The sequence below is a fragment of the Electrona antarctica genome, assembly GCF_951216825.1.
Source record: "Electrona antarctica genome assembly, chromosome: 20".
Taxonomy (NCBI): Eukaryota; Metazoa; Chordata; class Actinopteri; order Myctophiformes; family Myctophidae; genus Electrona; species Electrona antarctica.
This window is the reverse complement of record NC_136801.1, coordinates 5495753-5515926: the sequence shown is the minus strand read 5'-3', so window position 1 is coordinate 5515926 and position 20174 is coordinate 5495753. Positions and strand designations below refer to the sequence as shown.

Below are 20174 nucleotides of genomic sequence, written 5' to 3'. Positions count from 1 at the left end.
GATGAAATTGTCAGTATATTTAGTCTTAGTTTTAGTCATCATAGCTTAGTCTTCATTTAGTTTTCATTTAGTTTTCGTCAGTGGAAAAAGGTAGTCGACGAACATTTTTCGTCTTAGTTTTAGTCGACGAAAACAACACTGGTCCGTACACAGACAAAATGTGTCCGTGGCAAAGACTTTTATAAGGTTTTATAATATTCTTATTTTGATCATAAGACCCAGTAACTGAATGTCAAGTCTCCAGGTTGTCTTCAGAATATGTAGCTATGTACTTATTTGTACTTTACTTTCCTACGACACACGTATTAGGAGTCATTTATTTGCAAAGACCCTCATAACTATCAGAGTGTACGAATGGAACCAAATGGACCCGTAAGTTACAGACATGTAACGGTCATTCAGGGCTACTGTAGATCTTTATGTATTATTGTTGTCCACACGTTATGTCCGTGGCAAAAATCGATTTGACAAAAATGTCCACCACAAGCCAGCATGGCTTTTTCTTCTTTTTTTTCCTCCCTAATTTAGTCGTTATGCCAATTAATGGTATAAAGTGGGAAGGCACTTTACAACTGCAACACCCGAGCATTAGACAGTAATCAATGCTATCTGTACAGCTCAATCAGGGAAATACTGTGTTTTCATGGTATGAATGGTTCAGCTGTGTTGTGTTGCAGAATGTGTGTAAAAGGAGCAACTTGGAAACTCAGGCATGAAGGAAGCATGAGTTCAAGTCCGTTGCTCTCCCCATGTCCCCCATATAATATATGGGGGACATGGGGAGAGCAACGGACTTGGGACTAGGTTGGCGGAGGGTGTGTAGAGCCCAGGATCACATTAGATAATTGACACAGGGGTGAAAAATGGGTTACAAAATCGTGGGATAAAAATTATATTAAAAAAATATTGTTGAAACATTGTTGACACAAGTGTCTGGTAGTGATTTCCACAGAGATTTGCGACCATACTCTGGGCTATGGGCTCAAGCAAGTGTGTGTGTGTGTGTGTGTGTGTGTGTGTGTGTGTGTGTGTGTGTGTGTGTGACACACACACACACACACACAGATATATAATATAATGAATCACTATCTCTCCAGACAGACACACGTGCAAGAGGGAAGAGTAGTGCACACCTTTATGATCTGTAGTTGTACGCCTTCATCAGTCTGTGGTCCCTGGAAACAAGCGCAGATGGTCTCTATGATTCGGTCGATCAGCTTCTTGCCCGGGGCAGTGTTGTCCGGGGCGCTGCCTGTCAGGTGACCGTACGCAATCAGCTTCTACACACACACACACACACACACACACACCACACACACACACACACACACACACACACACACACACACACACACACACACACACACACACACACACACACACACACACACACACACACACACACACACACACACACACACACACACACACACACACACACACACACACACACACACAACGTGATGTATACCATGAGATGGTAGCCACTTTGTTCAGGTAGTCATGATGACTTTCACTCTGCTAAATTCAGCTTTAAAGCTGCTATAAGCAATAATATGTCAACATTTTAATGACTTTGTTTTTCATTTATTTTTTGGTATTCAGACAGCCAGCAATGAGTAAAACGCTCCCCAAAATAAATTAGTCTCTGTGACACATCTAGGGGCCACAATCTGCATTCAAAGATGTTCCTAGAAGCTTTGTCATTGGTTGAAAAAATCCCGGTCGAAATGACTAACCAATCAGGACAGGCAAATCGACCAATGACAAAGCTTCTAGGAAAATCTTTGAATGCAGATTGTGGCCCCTAGATGTGTCACAGAGACTACATTTTTTGGGGAGCGTTTTACCCATTGCTGGCTGTCTGAATACCAAAAAAACAAAAAGGTATTAAAAATGTTGACATATTATTGCTTATAGCAGCTTTAACTGAATTCAGAAATCACTGATGGTGAAGCATTCAAACATGAACTACACTGCTCAGTGCAACATGGCCAACATTGGATCCAGTGTTGTTTTCGTCGACTAAAACTAAGACGAAAAGTGTTCGTCGACTACCTTTTTCCACTGATGAAAACTGAATGGAAACTAAATGAAAACTAAGCTACGGTGACTAAAACTAAGACTAAATATAGTGACAATTTCGTCAACAAATAAAAACTAGACTAAAATGTTAGGAAGGGACTATAGTGGAGAGATCCAGTATAAATCATTTTACACTTGGTTGCATGCTGAAAATAGCCGATCTACAAGCCCACAACGCGTCGCAGCACGACGCGTTGTGGGCTTGTAGATCCGCTAATTTCAGCAAGTGTAAAATCAGTCATTATGATGGCATCAAGGCCCGCCAAAATACATTTTAGTCGACTAAATCAACTGTAGATTTAGTAGACTAAAATCTTGACATTTAGTCGACTAAAACTAGACTAACACTAAAACATTCCAGGTGACAAAAAGGGACTAAAACTAAATGAGACCTATTCAAGAGACTATGACTAAAACGAAAATCGAAATTTGCTACCAAAAACAACTCTGATTGGATCATAGGCATCAATAGACCGCGGAGAGCACATTAAATACAACTTCATGTCTCATATACAAACACACACACTTGGGTTTCATCCCCCCCCCCCCCCCCCCCGACCACTGACCTGTAAACAGTCCAGTGAGGTGATGACGATGCGTGGACATTTGGACTGACACGCCAGCTCGAACGGCAAGAAGTATTTGTCGGCTTCGACGAAGTTGGTCTTCGACTTGATCGGCGGTAAAGTGCTGGAGCCCGATTTGCCATCTCCCGTGGGCGGACTGGGGTGGAAGAGAACATACAAAGAGAGAGAGGGAGGAGAGTGTGATAAAATAAGAACAGTGATCACGGCGTCTGGTTCTGTCAACACAAGTCTCCTGTTTGACATGCGGCGCATGTTAAAGAACCACGTTTGGTGTTCACTACCACTTCAATTCGTACCGATATCATGTCGAGCAAAGCGCTGAGCCTTTGTGTGCGGGTTCCCAAACTTTTTTGTGTCAAGGACCCCCAAATCAACATTTATTAGGCCAGGGACCCCCATTTGAAAACATATGCCAGTGACCCTGATAAGGGAGGATTTTTACAGCTCTAGCAGTGATTCCGAAACATATTAATTTCATGGACTCTCATAGTTTCACAAGCATTATGCTACGGACCCCTGATTTAATAGCATTTCTATCTCTGGTACCCCAAATTATATCGTAAAACCACTGTTAATTTAACTTTGAGAGTGTACAAATGGAACCAAATGGACCCGTCAGGGTTTTGTACACTCTCAGAGTTAAATTCCATTTGTTACAGACCCGTAAGGGTCCATTTGGTTCCTCTCATCTCTAATTGTGCCAGGTACCCCCTGAACTCCTTCAACTAGCCCTAGGGGTCCCCGCTTTGGGAACCCATGTGCTAAGATATTGGGGGGGGGGGGGGGGGAAGAAAAGACAAATGCTGATCCTGCATTTCCATCCTTCCGGTGATGCAACATGCTAACCTCAGGGGAATAGGTATTGTTTTGTGACTGTGTTTTGTGTATTGTAACCTCGGCTACGTTGAAAACGAGGGCTTGCCCTCAACTGTATTTCCGAGTATAAATAAAAGGTGAGAAGGTGGTAAGTAAACATAGTTTTCTTATTACGTTGTATTCAGTATAGTGTGCTGGAAATACATCTCTCCGGCTTTGTAGAGGCTTGGTAGAGGAGGCTTCATATTCAACGACTAGGCCTCGTTTTTTGTTTTTCGCTGAGCGAGCATCTACCAGTCATGGGCTCATAACTGCACCATTAATCAAAACGCTTCTCCGTTCTTTCTCTTTGGAGGCGTAGATGTAAAGAATGGCATGTCTCCAAGTCCGAAGCATCCTCCTCCCCCAGCAGCAGCCATGGTGGTACCACACCCAGACTGCACTGTGCACTTAGTGGAGGAGGGAGGTGGACACAAAGAGAGAGGGGGGCATGGTGCCAGGGTGGGTTTTTTTTTTGTTTATGTCTTGGCAGAGAAAAAGGATGACATCAGCTCCTTTAAAGGGGTGACCTCGCAGAGGAGAGGAGAGGAGAGGAGAGGAGAGGAGAGGAGAGGAGAGGAGAGGAAAAAGTCAATAATAGATCAGATAAAAACATAGGCATATCTGGATGCTCTCCAAGGGGGACATGTGTGTTCTTCAGTGCCTTTCATTCATTTGATTTCCCTTTCCCCATTTCCTTTCCAAGATAGTTTGGGAGATGCTTTCCTTTACTTAGATAGTATTTTAAATATAGCACTTTATGTAGACTTAGATAGTATTTTAAACAGACTTATAGCATGTTACGTAGACAGCACTAGAATTGCATTTTATGTAGTCATAGCACTTTATAGTACACAGTCATGTATAATATATAATATAGTATAGTATGTATAGTTTACATACTATACTATCCACTGTTACGTTCTTAGCTTACACATGTTTCATGACAACTACTTTTTATATATGTGATCGATGTATGCCATGCTTTTTGTTATTGCTTAATGTAAATCGCTCTGGATTAAGAGCGTCTGCTAAATGCCTACATTGTAAAATTGTTATTGGTAGAAACAAGGCCAGCAGGGGGGTGACATTCAGTAAATGGTCTTGCTGGCTGGGAATCGAACCGGGTACTCGCTGATCGGAGCATTGTGATATGCACCCTAGCCATTCGGCTATCAGGTCACCCCAATTTTCCTTTATGAGGGGCGCTAGCCCCTCCTATGTCCGGCTTTTGAGGGTCTGTGTAAACACAAACATTGAAGACAAAAGTGTGTAAACACAAACATTGAAGACAAAAGTTAGGACGCGAAATTGTGATTGGCCAGAATGAGATGACGTATGAATCTGATGGCATATGGATAAGAGCGCCCCTCACTTCACACAGGTTTGATTTTTGAGGGGCGCTAGCCCCTCCTACATCCAGCTTTTACATCATGATGATGTACGATGATAAGAGTGCCCCTCACTTCACACGGGTGTGATAATTTTTCTTTTACAATGACGTCACATCACAGTAATTCAGCTACGGTTATCAACACTACAGTCTCACCTACAGTGTAGCGCGTCTACGGGGAGCCGTTACCCCGCTCTGCTCCTGTAGGTTATTTCTGGACTCAGCCAGCCTGCCCCCAGCCCTAGAACCAGCCAAACCTCAGATTTTTGCCGCTTATTCTAGTATTTGCAGTTTGTCTGTGTACTTGTGCACATATGGCACCCCAGTCAACCAAGGATATATCATCTTGTACATCTTCCTTCCAAGCCCTTAAGTCTATCATTAGAGCTTTCAGATGAATTGGATATTCATAATATGGACCTTAAGTGTACTTTAGTCATTCAGGCTAGGGAGGTGGCGATGGCTCCCGAGAGGTACAGTCTTCCATAGAGCTACAGTATAAGCTAAGCTTAACGCTGGCAGTGTGGAATTTGTCCAGTATAGGGAAAGCTGATAATGGCCATCCCATTATATGATAAAAAGAAAGTTCTGAAGTGGTGCAGGGACTTGTGTTAAGGCCATAGCAGTGAGAGGGATGATACGATGTTCTGGTTCTGAAGTGGTGCAGGGACTTGTGTTAAGGCCATAGCAGTGAGAGGGATGATACGATGTTCTGGTTCTGAAGTGGTGCAGGGACTTGTGTTAAGGCCATAGCAGTGAGAGGGATGATACGATGTTCTGGTTCTGAAGTGGTGCAGGGACTTGTGTTAAGGCCATAGCAGTGAGAGGGATGATACGATGTTCTGGTTCTGAAGTGGTGCAGGGACTTGTGTTAAGGCCATAGCAGTGAGAGGGATGATACGATGTTCTGGTTCTGAAGTGGTGCAGGGACTTGTGTTAAGGCCATAGCAGTGAGAGGGATGATACGATGTTCTGGTTCTGAAGTGGTGCAGGGACTTGTGTTAAGGCCATAGCAGTGAGAGGGATGATACGATGTTCTGGTTCTGAAGTGGTGCAGGGACTTGTGTTAAGGCCATAGCAGTGAGAGGGATGATACGATGTTCTGGTTCTGAAGTGGTGCAGGGACTTGTGTTAAGGCCATAGCAGTGAGAGGGATGATACGATGTTCTGGTTCTGAAGTGGTGCAGGGACTTGTGTTAAGGCCATAGCAGTGAGAGGGATGATACGATGTTCTGGTTCTGAAGTGGTGCAGGGACTTGTGTTAAGGCCATAGCAGTGAGAGGGATGATACGATTTTCTAACACAATCACGCTAGCTTCACATTTTCCGTCACATCTGAGATTTGCACAGGTGGAAATCCTTAACCCACCAGGGGTACTCGGGTACAGGAGATACACGTCAGACTTTTGGTTTGCATGTTTTTTGTGAGGGCACCTAGTACTAGTACCTACCCTAGGGGACACAGGGAGAACATGCACCTAGTACCTACCCTAGGGGACACAGGGAGAACATGCACCTAGTACCTATCCTAGGGGACACAGGGAGAACATGCACCTACTACCTACCCTAGGGGACACAGGGAGAACATGCACCTAGTACCTACCCTAGGGGACACAGGGAGAACATGCACCTAGTACCTACCCTAGGGGACACAGGGAGAACATGCACCTAGTACCTATCCTAGGGGACACAGGGAGAACATGCACCTACTACCTACCCTAGGGGACACAGGGAGAACATGCACCTAGTACCTACCCTAGGGGACACAGGGAGAACATGCACCTAGTACCTACCCTAGGGGACACAGGGAGAACATGCAAACTCCACACAGAAATAGAGGGTATGCGCGTGACATCATCATCAAACCCTGAAGTTATGCAGGAATGCCTACTGAGTGGCAAAAAACTACTTTCTGGCCTTGACAGCCCATACATCCAAACAGAAAAGTCCTATCTGATTGCATTAAACAACATTAAACAATGTTAAACTCACTTTGCATGTTGCTTTGCCACTCGATTTGCCATTCACTTTAAGCATGCGCATACCCTCTATACCCTTTTGCCAACCCCACCTAGGGTAAGGGCTCTGATGACGCGGAGGAGAGAACACGCCCCCCCAGCGGGAATCGAACCCATGACCTTCTAGCTGTGAAGGTCCAGACATTTATGATTGCGAACGCAGTGAGCACTAACTATGAGACCTAGCAGAACATGTCTGTCTGTCGGTCTGTGTGTCACGCTGTAACACCACCCGCCTGCCACCAGACGGTGCAGCTGTATCACACACAAAAACACACACACACAAAAAACTTAACTTAAAAAAACTTAACTTAAGAAAAAAAAAAAAAAAAAAGGGAACTTAAAAAAAACCTTAACTTAAAAAAACTAAAAACTAAATCTAAAAAAAAAACAAAAATAAATAAAAAAGGGAACTTAAAAAAAACACAAAAAAAGTACGTAATTTATTCTAATTGTTGTTATTGCAATTTACGAGCTGCGTTCGCTTCCCGCGTTCGCTCGTCTTACTTGTGTGTATAATTAAATCAGAAAAGCCTCAACCACCAACGGACCCAGGAGTCTCCTTCAAGACAACATTGGCCTCCCGATGTGGTTTTTCTGTTTATGTGCAAATCAGAGGAAAGGAATGTGAATGGAGAGAGACAGAGAGATAACAACAAGAGAGGGAAGGGAACACAGAGAGAAGCTGGCAGCGGTGAGGACGGGGTAGAGAGGAGTGGCAATCATGCTACATCTCATTCCAAGGCCTGCGTTGCTTGGCAGTCCACCCCCCCCCCCCCCCCCCCCCCCCCCCCCTTGGGCAAAAGGCCAGGGTTTGTGGTGGGACTGGGACCCGTTAACAAGAAGGTAAGGGGCGAACACAAAAACACACTAGAGCCTAGGCAGCACAGAGACAGATCCCTTCACTGAACACAAGAATGACCCACAGCGACTGAGAGAGAGGGAAGGCTGCTTGCCTTGAATCTCACAGGGCCACAGGCAGACAAAACCATTTAAATGACTACCTGATGGGAATTAGCTTTTTCTCCCCAATTGTTTTTCTTTCTTTTTTTTACAATTATTTCATTTTCCTCCTATTTTAAGTTATCCATATTGTCCCGAACGTAGTCTTATATTCGGGCCCAATAGAGCGCCGCAGTCCCGCCCCCTTTCATGACGACGCCAGGCCCAGGAAATGAATCCCAGTGCATTTTTCCCATAGACATTTCAAAAAGTATTTATTTAAAGACCTTTTAAGCGTCGTACGAAGCCAACTCGAGTCGTGACAAATCATGACAACAAACACAATATTTTGGACCAAACAAAGAAGAAAAACAAAAAAAAGTGTTGTAACCTGCCGTTCTTTTCTACTTTATAATTCTTTGTTTGGCCCAAAATATTGTGTTTATTGTCATGATTTGTCACAACAAGAGTTGGCTTTGTCCGCGGCATAAACGTCTTTAAATAAATACTTTCTGAAAAGTCTATGAGGAAACTGCGATGCTCTATAGGGTATTATGGCAAAATCGCAATTCACCAATGTAGTCCCTATCACTGTTGTTGTCCTCTACTGGCTGGTCTTGGGGAGAGTCTGGAAAACACACGTCTCCTCCAAAACTTCAGCAGCAGCTGCTTCTTTTCACCCGACAGTGAGGTGAGGACTCCAGAGTTTACACTGGGAGGGAGGGCGTAACGTGTGATGAGGAGGAGCACGGAACCATCTCAGTACCACCGCACTCTGCTGAACTGACATGTAGGCGTTGCAAATGCCACAGACAGAGGGATCTTGTTTTAAATCATTAAAATCTGCTTACCTCAATCTTTCCGAGTCTTCTTTGATTTCCTCTGAAATAGAAAGGGGAGAGAGAGAGAGAGGTTAGTCAAGGATCAGCCTAGGGGAAAGTAAATTCTGCCCGTGTTTTACTAAGCTAATAACACCAAAGGGAATAGCAGCATAGGTTAAAGTATATGCAACCCTCATCGGCACAGAGGTGTTTGTCTCGTTGACGAAGGCCTGAGTTTCAGAGATTTGATTTATTTATTAGATCCCCATTAGCTTACTGTGAAACACAGTAGCTATTCTTCCTGGGGTCTTAAACATATCATTATTACATACATTTACATACAACATTCATCCAACACAACACAAGACAACTCATGATCCGTCTACTACATTTGATAGCTAGCTCCACAGTACAATTAAATCTTCAACATTGATAATAAAGTAAATATACATTATAATGAGTGAACAAAAACAACTTCAGCTTCTTCTTAAAACTCAGTTATCCTCATAATCAGAGGCTCCTTCAGAGGTTCCTGCTGAGCACATGCTATCTGTCATGTTTACATGCATCCGAGATGACAGCTATAGCAACAAAAAAAACAAAGAAATCTCCCTCAAAGTTGTGCACGCAGCTGTGCTTTCAGGAGGTCTGAGGCTCAAACAGGAGTAATGTTACGTGCATGTACACTTTGTACACTTTGCATGACATAAAAGGTGATATGGAGTGAAACCTCAAGACACTCTAAAAGATTATTTGTGCAAACATGAGTGTGTTTTTTTTGTGAATATGATGGTTGCCATCGAAGTGACACACACAGTGATTTATTTTCCCCCAGAGAGAAAGAAGACAGATCAATGTGGTAACACTAACACACTGACCAGTAGTAGCACAGTTTACACACAGTAGAAACACAGTTTAGGTTACCACTAGCCCAGACATGGAGGAAAGAGTCTGAGCAATGAGTCTGACATATAGGAGAAGAAGAAAGAAGAGACTGAGAGATACAGTTATAGTGAGAGCCGAGGTGAGATAATGGTGAAACAGAGAGGTTCAACTGAGGCTACACGCAGTCATTCAGTAGATAATGGTGAAACAGAGAGGTTCAACTGAGGCTACACGCAGTCATTCAGTAGATAATGGTGAAACAGAGAGGTTCAACTGAGGCTACACGCAGTCATTCAGTAGATAATGGTGAAACAGAGAGGTTCAACTGAGGCTACACGCAGTCATTCAGTAGATAATGGTGAAACAGAGAAGTTCAACTGAGGCTACACGCAGTCATTCAGTAGATAATGGTGAAACAGAGAGGTTCAACTGAGGCTACACGCAGTCATTCAGTAGATAATGGTGAAACAGAGTAGCCTGGTTAATAAACCAGACCGAATCAGCCGTTGGCAAAAAAAAGTTGCCTACCAGCGGATTACGGTCTGGCGAGGCTCAGTAGCACGCCTCTTTCCTACAGCAGAGAACAGGTCGGACCAATCGGGACACGGTATGCAATATGGGCGGGCTTTGGTACAGTGACGTTCAATGCTTGAGACCTTTGACTGACAGTAGCTCTGACCAATTGCGTCAAAGAGAAAATGTTCCCCGGGAAATGAAATCCAAGTGGAGCCAGCCCAGACTGATATACCGCGACAGTGTTGTGTGATATTAGTCTGGCTTATTAGCCAGGCTAGAAACAGAGAGGTTCAACTGAGGCTACACGCAGTCATTCAGTAGATAATGGTGAAACAGAGAGGTTCAACTGAGGCTACACGCAGTCATTCAGTAGATAATGGTGAAACAGAGAGGTTCAACTGAGGCTACACGCAGTCATTCAGTAGATAATGGTGAAACAGAGGTTCAACTGAGGCTACACGCAGTCATTCAGTAGATAATGGTGAAACAGAGAGAGGTTCAACTGAGGCTACATTCAGTCATTCAGTAGATAATGGTGAAACAGAGAGGTTCAACTGAGGCTACACACAGTCATTCAGTAGAATTCTTACATAGCAACAGTAACAGCAACGAATATGAACAGTCTCCGTAGCCGGAGCTTTGTGTTAAATAGGCAACAAAGTCTTATGCACACCTGTATGCTCTGAGGTGGGTGCGTAGGCACTAGGCAGGGCTCAATGTATTCAGAGAAATGCACCTAAAGTGCACAAAGACCCACACACCGTCTGCACTTGCAATACGAACTTTATTGGCAATGTTTCGGTCAAAGACCTTCTTCAGGCATCTCTGAGATGCCTGAAGAAGGTCTTTGACTGAAACGTTGCCATCTATCGCTGTTCCTGAAATGTCTGCAACTTGCTTGCGTGTGTGTGTGTGTGTGTGTGTGTGTGTGTGTGTGTGTGTGTGTGTGTGTGTGTGTGTGTGTGTGTGTGTGTGTGTGTGTGTGTGTGCGCGAGTGCGAGTGCGTGTGTGTGTGTGTGTGTGTTCACAGCTATCTGCGTGCTGTGGAAAATCAGTGTGGTGCTGATGGCCGTGGAGCAATAATAGGCCATGAATGAATGAGTCAGTCAGTCGTGATTGGGCTACAAGAGGAAAAGCAAATCCAAACGTTGCCATGAACCCTAGGACTCATCACCCTGGAGGCCACGTCCTTCATGGAAGGAGAGTGAAGGTACAACATTAGTTACGAGAACGTTGGCTTTACAGCTCCACAGACTACATCTTTCCTAAGAACCCTTGTGCGTTAACCAGAGCTAGTTACTTAATATCATGATATGGATCTAATATTGATACTAGGCGGACACGTACCAGCGCAGAAGGATACTCCCAATAGGGAACTCTGAGGTCTAGGTCTGCTATTTTTGAAAAATCAGAAAACTGTCAGGATGTACAAGACATTTTTAGAATCTGATCTCAGGTCAAAATGGGTTAAACATCCTGCACATCAGAGCGCTGGACCCGAACAAGGTGTTCTCGAGCAAAATAAAACCGAAAAAAACAAATATCCGCAGCGAGCCACAGAATCGATGTGTGGCCTTTTCTCCACCGTTGATGAATCACTCTCTCAGCAGTCGGTCTAGCATTCAATCTCAAACTTATGAGTCACACTGAGGATTTTACTCTGCAATAAGCAGGCTGTGGGTCGGAATGTTGCCAGAATGTGGGCAGAACCGAAGGCTTGGTTGTGAACTTTGCGATGCACTGACCAGCCAGCCGCCTGTTCAGAACTGGACTCATGTAAACTGATCTGCGAGGTACACCACCAGTGACCAAATTCATTCAAATGAGTGTTTAACCTATTTAGGCCTGAGATCAGATTCTAAAAATGTCTTCTACATCCTGACAGTTTTCTGAAAAGGCTATGTTTCTATGTCAGTCGTTCTTCGATTTTTCAAAAATAGCAGATCTACAAGCTCATAGAGCGCCACCGAGTGGCGCGCTATGAGCTTGTAGATCTGCTATTTTTCAATAGCTAAAGCATAACATAATGCTAACACCAAAAGGGGTTCCCGCCAAAAATGGGTTAAAGTAAACAGGACGCCAAACACTGAGGCAGCTACCGTGCACACACAGTCAGTTTGGTGGTGTGTTTGGGATTGTCATTCAGATAATATTTTTGGTGGTGTATACATTTATTATCTTTTTCAATTATTTTTTTTATCCCACGATTTTGTAACCCATTTTTCACCCCTGTGTCAATTATCTAATGTGATCCTGGGCTCTACACACCCTCCACCAACCTGGGGAGAGCAACGGACTTGAACTCATGCTTCCTTCATGTCCAAGTTGCTCCTTTACACCTGACAGGGGGGCGTTTCCCTGGTCCGACGTAGCGCGTGGAAGGAACACGTTATTCCAACCAGTTCCTTTCCCCTCCATCAGGCTCCCCGGCTGGCCAGGGGGAGGCAGTTTAGAGACCAGGATTACTGCATGTTTTTTTGTGAGGGTACACACAGAAAGGCCCTTTCGCCAACCCCGCCTCGGGTATGGGCACTGATGACATGGAGGAGGGAACACGCCCCCCAGCACCCACAGCGTCCCCAGCGGGAATCGAACCCAGGACCTTCTAGCTGTGAGGCGTCAGCACTACCGACTGTGCCACCGTGCCCCCGGTGGTGTATATTATGATCATAATGTAAGTGGTGTTGATGAAGAAGAAGAATAGATTTTGTCTGCCAGACAAACGGGGAGTGGGAGAGAAAGACCGAATGATTTCCACAGCCGCTTTAAGTAGAATTTTCTACAGCCTACAATTTGCCCAGAAACGGTACATTACTGCTAGCACTTTTGCCACAGATTTAACTGCTCATTCCGCACCTCTGCTCCTGTGCTGTGCTAGGTGTAGAGCGAGTGCTGTTGACCTTGAAAAGACTGTCTCATTGATTCCTGAGACCCCCAGAATAAGCGGCAGTTAATGAATAGATAGGGACAATTTTGATGGTTACCGTAATGAGGTGCCCCTGCCCTGCTGCTCTGCAGGATTAATCATTAGCCTTTCTCGAGAGTTCACAGAATGAAGCGGGCCTATCATGCTGGTTTCTCTGAGAGACAAGGAAAAAAAGACAAATCAGAAAAAGTGTCTACCGACACTGATGACTCCAGCTCCACCTGCCCTAGGGCAAGAATCTCTCCCAAAGAGCTGGAGATGACTACTGTAGATAGAAGCTGCTGTAACCAGGCCTTCCAGCAGCTGAGAGCAAACACACTGCTCTGTAGTCTGTTTACAGGCCTGGAGCATGCTCCCCCCCAGCTCGACAACATTGATATCAAGCCCCCATCCTGGGCTAACCAAGGCCCCCCACATTAGAGGGGCCTACATAGGAAACCCATTATGGTGACCAGATACATTAGGAGGGGGCCCATACGGCTCTCTCTCTGAGGCGCTATAGCGCTAACCAGACCCCGAGACAAAGCTAGCCTTTGTGGCTTCCATAATGTATGAGAGCCAGCCAACAGAAACTAAACCTGACTCACCACTTCTTAAGCCATTCTGGACTGAGGTCGATAAAAAATGTTTCTATGTCAGTGGTGCTCAACCTTTTTCATGTCAAGCCAAGGACCCCCAGAATTATCTCTATTGGGCCACGGACCCCCATCTCAAAATATGTTGTTCCAGGGACCCCCTATAAGCAAATATTTTCGTTAAAAATGTTCGCTCTGAAATATATATTCAATGATTTGCGCCACATTTTAACGATTTTTCAAAAATAGCAGACCTACAAGCTCGTAGCGCGCCACTCGGTGGCGCGCTATGAGCTTGTAGATCTGCTATTTTTCAATAGCTAAATTATAATAATGTTTAAAACACCAAAAAGGGTTCCCGCCCAGAATGGGTTAAAGTGGAAGCAGTTTTCATCATGTTGAACTTTCAAGGTGCGCTGTCCTCTTCCCCTTGGCTCTATCGTTTGACCCCAATAGCCACAGTGAATTACAGTAACTTATAGGACACAAAGGGAGCATTACGAGTCTACTACATTAAAGTCAGAGTATGAAAATTCACCCTTGGGGACAGCCATTATGTGCAGACATATCACTTTTCTTTCGGCCTCAAGGAGGTACGTTTGGTATCAATGGCATGTACAGTTTAAATGTAACAGCTGTCTGGGGTGGTGTCGTGGGGGGAATGGCAGCATGTGTCACACCACGACCCGTAACTCCGAGATAACAAATGTTAACCAAATGCACCATTAAGCATGATTTATTGCATAACAAAAATAGCCGATACAGCACAAGCTCACAATATGTTGCATCCGCAATGCTTGTTAAACTTTTAGACCTGCTGGAAAATAGGTGGAGTGCAATGTGGTAATTTGATCAAGCATGATACTGATCCCATTACATCAGATACACATTGTACCTGTTGTCAGAGTACCCGACGTTCCTTTCTGCCAATATATGGAGATCTATCTATATGGAGTTTCTGACTGTCAATTTCATGCAGATATGGAGTTCCATATCAGCCATATGAAGTTCAGGCCAGTCTCCATATCGTGAGCATGTGGCCAGACACGCAACTCCGGCCGATAGGTGAAACCGGTTTTGCCAACTTGCTAACGGGGGGCCATTTAAAACAAAAGTGGCTTTGCTGTGGTTGACTACAACAGAAATGTGTATGCACAGGCCACAGGGGGTGAGGGGCTGTGTGTATGCACAGGGGTTGCAGAGGGGCTGCCAAACTAGACAGGGCAGGATTTCAATTAACTGGGCCTGTGCCCTTAGTGGCCCAATGTTTACGCTTCTGTTCCAGACTAGACTTGATGAAAAGACAAAAACAATACCCCTATTTTGGCTCCCTTGGAATGCAGAATTGATTTTTAAAGTCCTACAGGGATTATCACCACCATTTCCCTGATGAATCATGATCACCATGCCAACCAAGCCCTCTATATACCACCCTACTATTAATTACTAAACCATAGACTGTCAAAATGAAAAAGGACAAAGGGAGCCCCACTGGATTCTACAGACCGTTTTGAAGCTACTTTTTAGGCGACTTCTAATCCACCATCTTTGTACTTCCAGTCCCCAAAGAAACCCTAGATACGACCGTTATTGGCTGCAACCGTCGGCAGCGAACTTGTGCGAGTCTTCCTTCGGTAGAACCAGTAGAAGCCCTAGAAATATATACGGTACTTAATTTGTTTTAATGGAACCATAATTTACGAATTGCATATCATGGTAATTGAAAGAAGATTTTTAACCCATTCTGGGCGGGAACCCCTTTCGGTGATTTAACTAAGCATTATGTTATACTTTAGCTATTGAAAAACAGCAGATCTACAAGCTCATAGCGCGCCACCGAGTGGCGCGCTACGAGCTTGTAGGTCTGCTATTTTTGAAAAATCGTGAAAATGCGGCACACATCTTTGAATATATATTCTTTCAGAAGACTTTTTTTTTTATTTCGACGTCAGGCCTAAATGGGTTAAACTAGCGACTGAAAGCATAAAGTATTTATGACAATGTTTATTAAGGTAATAAAATCAAGTGTAAAGTCCGGCCAAAAACCCCTTCACTTGAATAGTTTTGTGCTTCTGCAGCCAGTAGGGAGGAAATCATGGGGGGGAAATAATAGCTAAACTAGTGGCCGAAATTCACATGTCATGAACTGTCACTTCCTAAGTTCCTTCCTATTATGGTTTCAATTTAAAAAAGGGGATGCTTGCCGCCTGAACTCAACTCAGTCCAGTTATTTAAGCAATAATGGCCATAAGATCATTCAAAGGCTGGCTAATCATTTCTCCGCTGACCGCAGCCACACAGCCTGGACACTAAGAACAGGAGCCGTGAGGGAGAGTCCTGAGCACTAGCCAGATTACAGAGCACAAAGAGAGTGCAGTGACATGTATTAATGCACACACACACACACACACACACACACACACACACACACACACACACACACACACACACACACACACACACACACACACACACACACACACACACACACACACACACACACACACACACACACACACACACACACACACACACACACACACACACACACACACACACACACACACACACACACACACACACACACACACACACCACTGTAAATGCTACAGTAGTGTTCATCTACAGTGGCTTTTGTCCTTGCAATTGAGAACAAGAGTGCTCTGAAATGCTCACTGAAATTGGGTATGCAGCATTCATTCATCTGCTATCTTGCCTTCGGCCTGGCGGAGACAATTATTAGTACCTGATGATCCTTTTATGACTGATGTCAATATTAGTCAGCAACTAATACACATTACAAGATACATGATTAACTTAATTCAATTTCCGATACTCAACTGTCCACAACATCCCCCCCAGCCTGTTTCCCTTTGTAAATGTAACTTATCTCCCACCCTAAATCTGATTAGAACACACATGGTGCGCATACATGTGCGCCTGTTGTATGAACGACAACATGACAGATTGGCTTGGTGGTTTGAAAATATGATTACCCTATTCAGTAGGGTAGTGCTTTCCTCACAGTGCTTTCCTCTGTGTTGTCGTGGAATTATTACAGTGAGAGGTGGTTAATATCTTTGATGTAACAATAATTTACAGGTTTCATTGTGTTTGGTTAATTTAACCCATTTAGGCCAGACGTCGAAATTAAAAAAAAAAGTATTCTGAAAGAATATATATATTCAAAGATGTGTCGCATTTTCACGATTTTTCAAAAATAGCAGACCTACAAGCTCGTAGCCCGCCACTCGGTGGCGCGCTATGAGCTTGTAGATCTGCTATTTTTCAATAGCTAAAGTATAACATAATGCTTAGTTAAAACACCAAAATGGGTTCCCGTACAGAATGGGTTAAACACCAGTATTTTCAGGACATGTTTCAGCATTGCCTCTATCTCAGGTATTACGGACGTGGTTTGTAGTAGATTCAGATTCTAAGTTAAATCCTTGCTTATCAATTAAAGTCAAAGTCGTACGATTTGTCACACACGTTACCGGAGTGAAATTTGTTCTCCGCATTTGACCCATCTCTCGGAGCGGTAAGCCGCAGCCGAGGAGCGGTGAGCTGCAGCTGTGACGCGCTCGGGAATCATTTGATTAGTTGATTTGACCCCCCAATCCTACCCATTGATGCCGAGTGCCAAGCAGGGAGGCATTGGGTCCCATTTTTACAGTCTTTGGTATGACCCGGCCGGGGATCGAACCCCGACCTCCCAGTTTCAGGGCAGACACTCTAACCACAAGGCAACTGACTGGTGTAACTTATTATCATTAATCAATGATCATTCGATAAAGTGAACCAAGTACAACTACTGATTCATGAAAGTCCTTGAAATCGGCATACTGTGTGCTTGTGCAAACGTGTACAGGTGTGAGGCAGCAATATATGCTGTGCACTACACTGTGAAACAGCTCTCCCACAAGAGAAGGCCTGTTGCTCTGACTGATGCCAGGATGAACTCAAGGACTGTATTACAAACAGAGGCTCAGCTGGCAAAGGAATGCAGACACAGCACAGGTGTGTAGTAGTTCTTCTGTTCCTGGTAGAATACCAGATTTTTTTCACAGAGGGTTTATGGCTAATCCACACAATTGAACGGCATTAAATGCTGATCATGAATTGAATAGCAGCTACAACATATAGCTACGTCAGCTTCTTATAATAATAATGTTCAGCTATAACAAGCTACAGTAGAATACAAGAAGGCAAGGCAAGTAACTGGCACAGGAGTAGCCTAGTAGAGGTTAGAGAACTGTGCTCGTGTGACTGCGAATCTTGTTCAAATTTCTGGACTGTACAACTACAGGGAAACCTTGAACAGCTTGAATAGCAAATGATACTTTCCCTGCCCTGAACAACTACAACCTTTATACTCCACATTCAGTACGGATGTGGATGGGCCCTCGACCCACATTACTTACAGAGACATTATATGTACAGAGCAGTACAGTACAGAGGAACTGTAGTATAGACACAACGTTACACACACACACACACACACACAGCGAAGAAGAAAGTAGAAAGCAGATACCACAGCGCTACAGTTTAAAAATGCAGGTGTAGTTTGCATGCTCTAAATAAAATAATTATTTCAGCATTAAACAGTTACATTAAGATTTTGCTAAAACAGAAGTTTCCTTTTTCTATGTGTGCTTGTGTGGTATTTATTCTGTTTAAGGGAATCACAATTTATCAATGGCTCACGCCACGGACAAAGCCAACTCTTGTTGTGACAAATCATGACAATAAACACAATGTTTAGGGCCAATCAAATAATTAGTGAAAAGAAAAAGAAAAACATAACAAGAGAAACAAAATAAAGTGTTGTACCCTGCCTTTTTTTCTTCTTACTAATTATTAGATCTGCCCAAAACATTGTGTTTATCGTCATGATTTGTCACAACAAGAGTAGGCTTTGTCCACGGCGTAAACGTCTTTAAATAAATACTTTCTGAAAAGTCTATGGGGAAAATGAACGGAAAATAATTTCCTGGGCCCTTGTTGGGGGCGGGACTGCGACGCTCTATATGATATTTTATCACACAATTTGTATTGGGTGAGACAGTGTTAACAGGACTGACAAGGTGATAACGTGTATTAGCCCTAGGGCTGGTGGTGATAACTGCGTATACTCCCCCTGATGTGCTGTGATTTTCTCATAACGGATCTGCTCACAGTGCATTGTCCCTCCTAAGCACCCTTAATGCTCAGATAGAGTGTGGAAAGCGGAAGGGAGAGATAAGACCCCGCCCCACAGGCTCCCCGTTTGGGGGAAAGTAAAACACAATGTCTAAATGATTGTAGATAGATGGGCTAGTCAGCAGAATCTGTTGCCACTGCAGCGTATCAATGTTTATGGATCTATATATATGGACTTGAGGAACCGAACAGAACAGAACATGGCACCATTTCTCCATTGAACTCAAGGGACGCGGCCGGCCGCCCTGTCGGACTAAATTAACCCATTTTGGGTGGGAACCCCTTTTGGTGTTTGAAGCATTCTCGAGTGGTGCGCTACGAGCTTGTAGGTCTGCTATTTTTGAAAAACCGTGAAAATATGGCACAAATCTTTGAATATATATTCTTTCAGAGCCAATGTTTTTAACTCAAATCTTTGCTTCTGAGGGGTTCCTGGAACAACATATTTTCAGATGGGGGTCGGCGGCCAATTACAGTTTTTTGGGGGTCCTTGACACGAAATATTGAGCACCACTGATACAGAAACATGAGGTTTTTCAGAAAAAAAATACATTTTAAAAAAGACATTTTTTAAATTTCGACGTCAGGCCTAAATGGGTTAACTTTAATAGTGTCCTCAAGCTTGATGCTGTCGATAAGAGATACATTTCTGAAGAAAGTATGAGAGCAAATACGGAACCACCCCTCCTCATCCTCGTCGTGCGTTCTCTACCACGACTACGTCCAGGCTTTTACACCACAGCTAACTTGCGAAATCTCCATAATGTCCCAAAAGTACGTGGAAAAGTGAGTCTTGCTTGTCAAAACGGCTAGCCTGCATTCTTAATGTATCACCAAAGTCAAACGGCTTCCTGAGCCAAACAAACAACCTACTTCAAGTCTCCCCCAGTCTGAACGGCCAGTGATTACTGGCTAGGGAGAGTGTCTCCTCCTCCCTCCTTCCTGCCTGCCTGCATGGCATGACAAGGCATTCCACACAGACAGAAGCAGTACAGTCAGCACCCCACTGGGAACATCTGCCACATGGACAACAAGCTAGCCAGGTTATCAACAACGTGTGTGTGTGTGTGTGTGTGTGTGTGTGTGTGTGTGTGTGTGTGTGTGTGTGTGTGTGTGTGTGTGTGTGTGTGTGCAACACATTTCTGTTATTAGACCTGCAGACTTCAAAATAAATCAATATCACGATTATTTCAAACTTCTGCCTCAATTATTTACAATTAATGATATATATTGTTTTGGGATGAAAATAGCAGATCTACAAACTGCTGGGCATTTTGTACACCGCCACTGAACAACAAAGTGTAATATGTGATAGTGGTTAGTTAAGTGGTTATAATACATTTTGTTGATTATAAAACATTTATTCGAA

The 20174-nt window shown here is 43.9% G+C and overlaps 1 protein-coding gene across 1 annotated transcript in view; it reads right to left on the bottom strand.

Annotated features, from left to right (window-relative positions):
• arfgef1 (ADP-ribosylation factor guanine nucleotide-exchange factor 1 (brefeldin A-inhibited)) overlaps window positions 1-20174 on the bottom strand; it is a 91260-nt gene that overhangs the window by 50217 nt on the left and 20869 nt on the right. Inside the window, exons 2-4 of the mRNA XM_079489294.1 lie at window positions 8732-8762; window positions 2652-2808; window positions 1134-1280 (exon numbers count right to left, since the gene is read on the bottom strand). Of these exons, the coding sequence (XP_079345420.1) occupies window positions 1134-1280; window positions 2652-2808; window positions 8732-8762 (335 nt within the window). The remainder of the gene's footprint in view (window positions 1-1133; window positions 1281-2651; window positions 2809-8731; window positions 8763-20174) is intronic.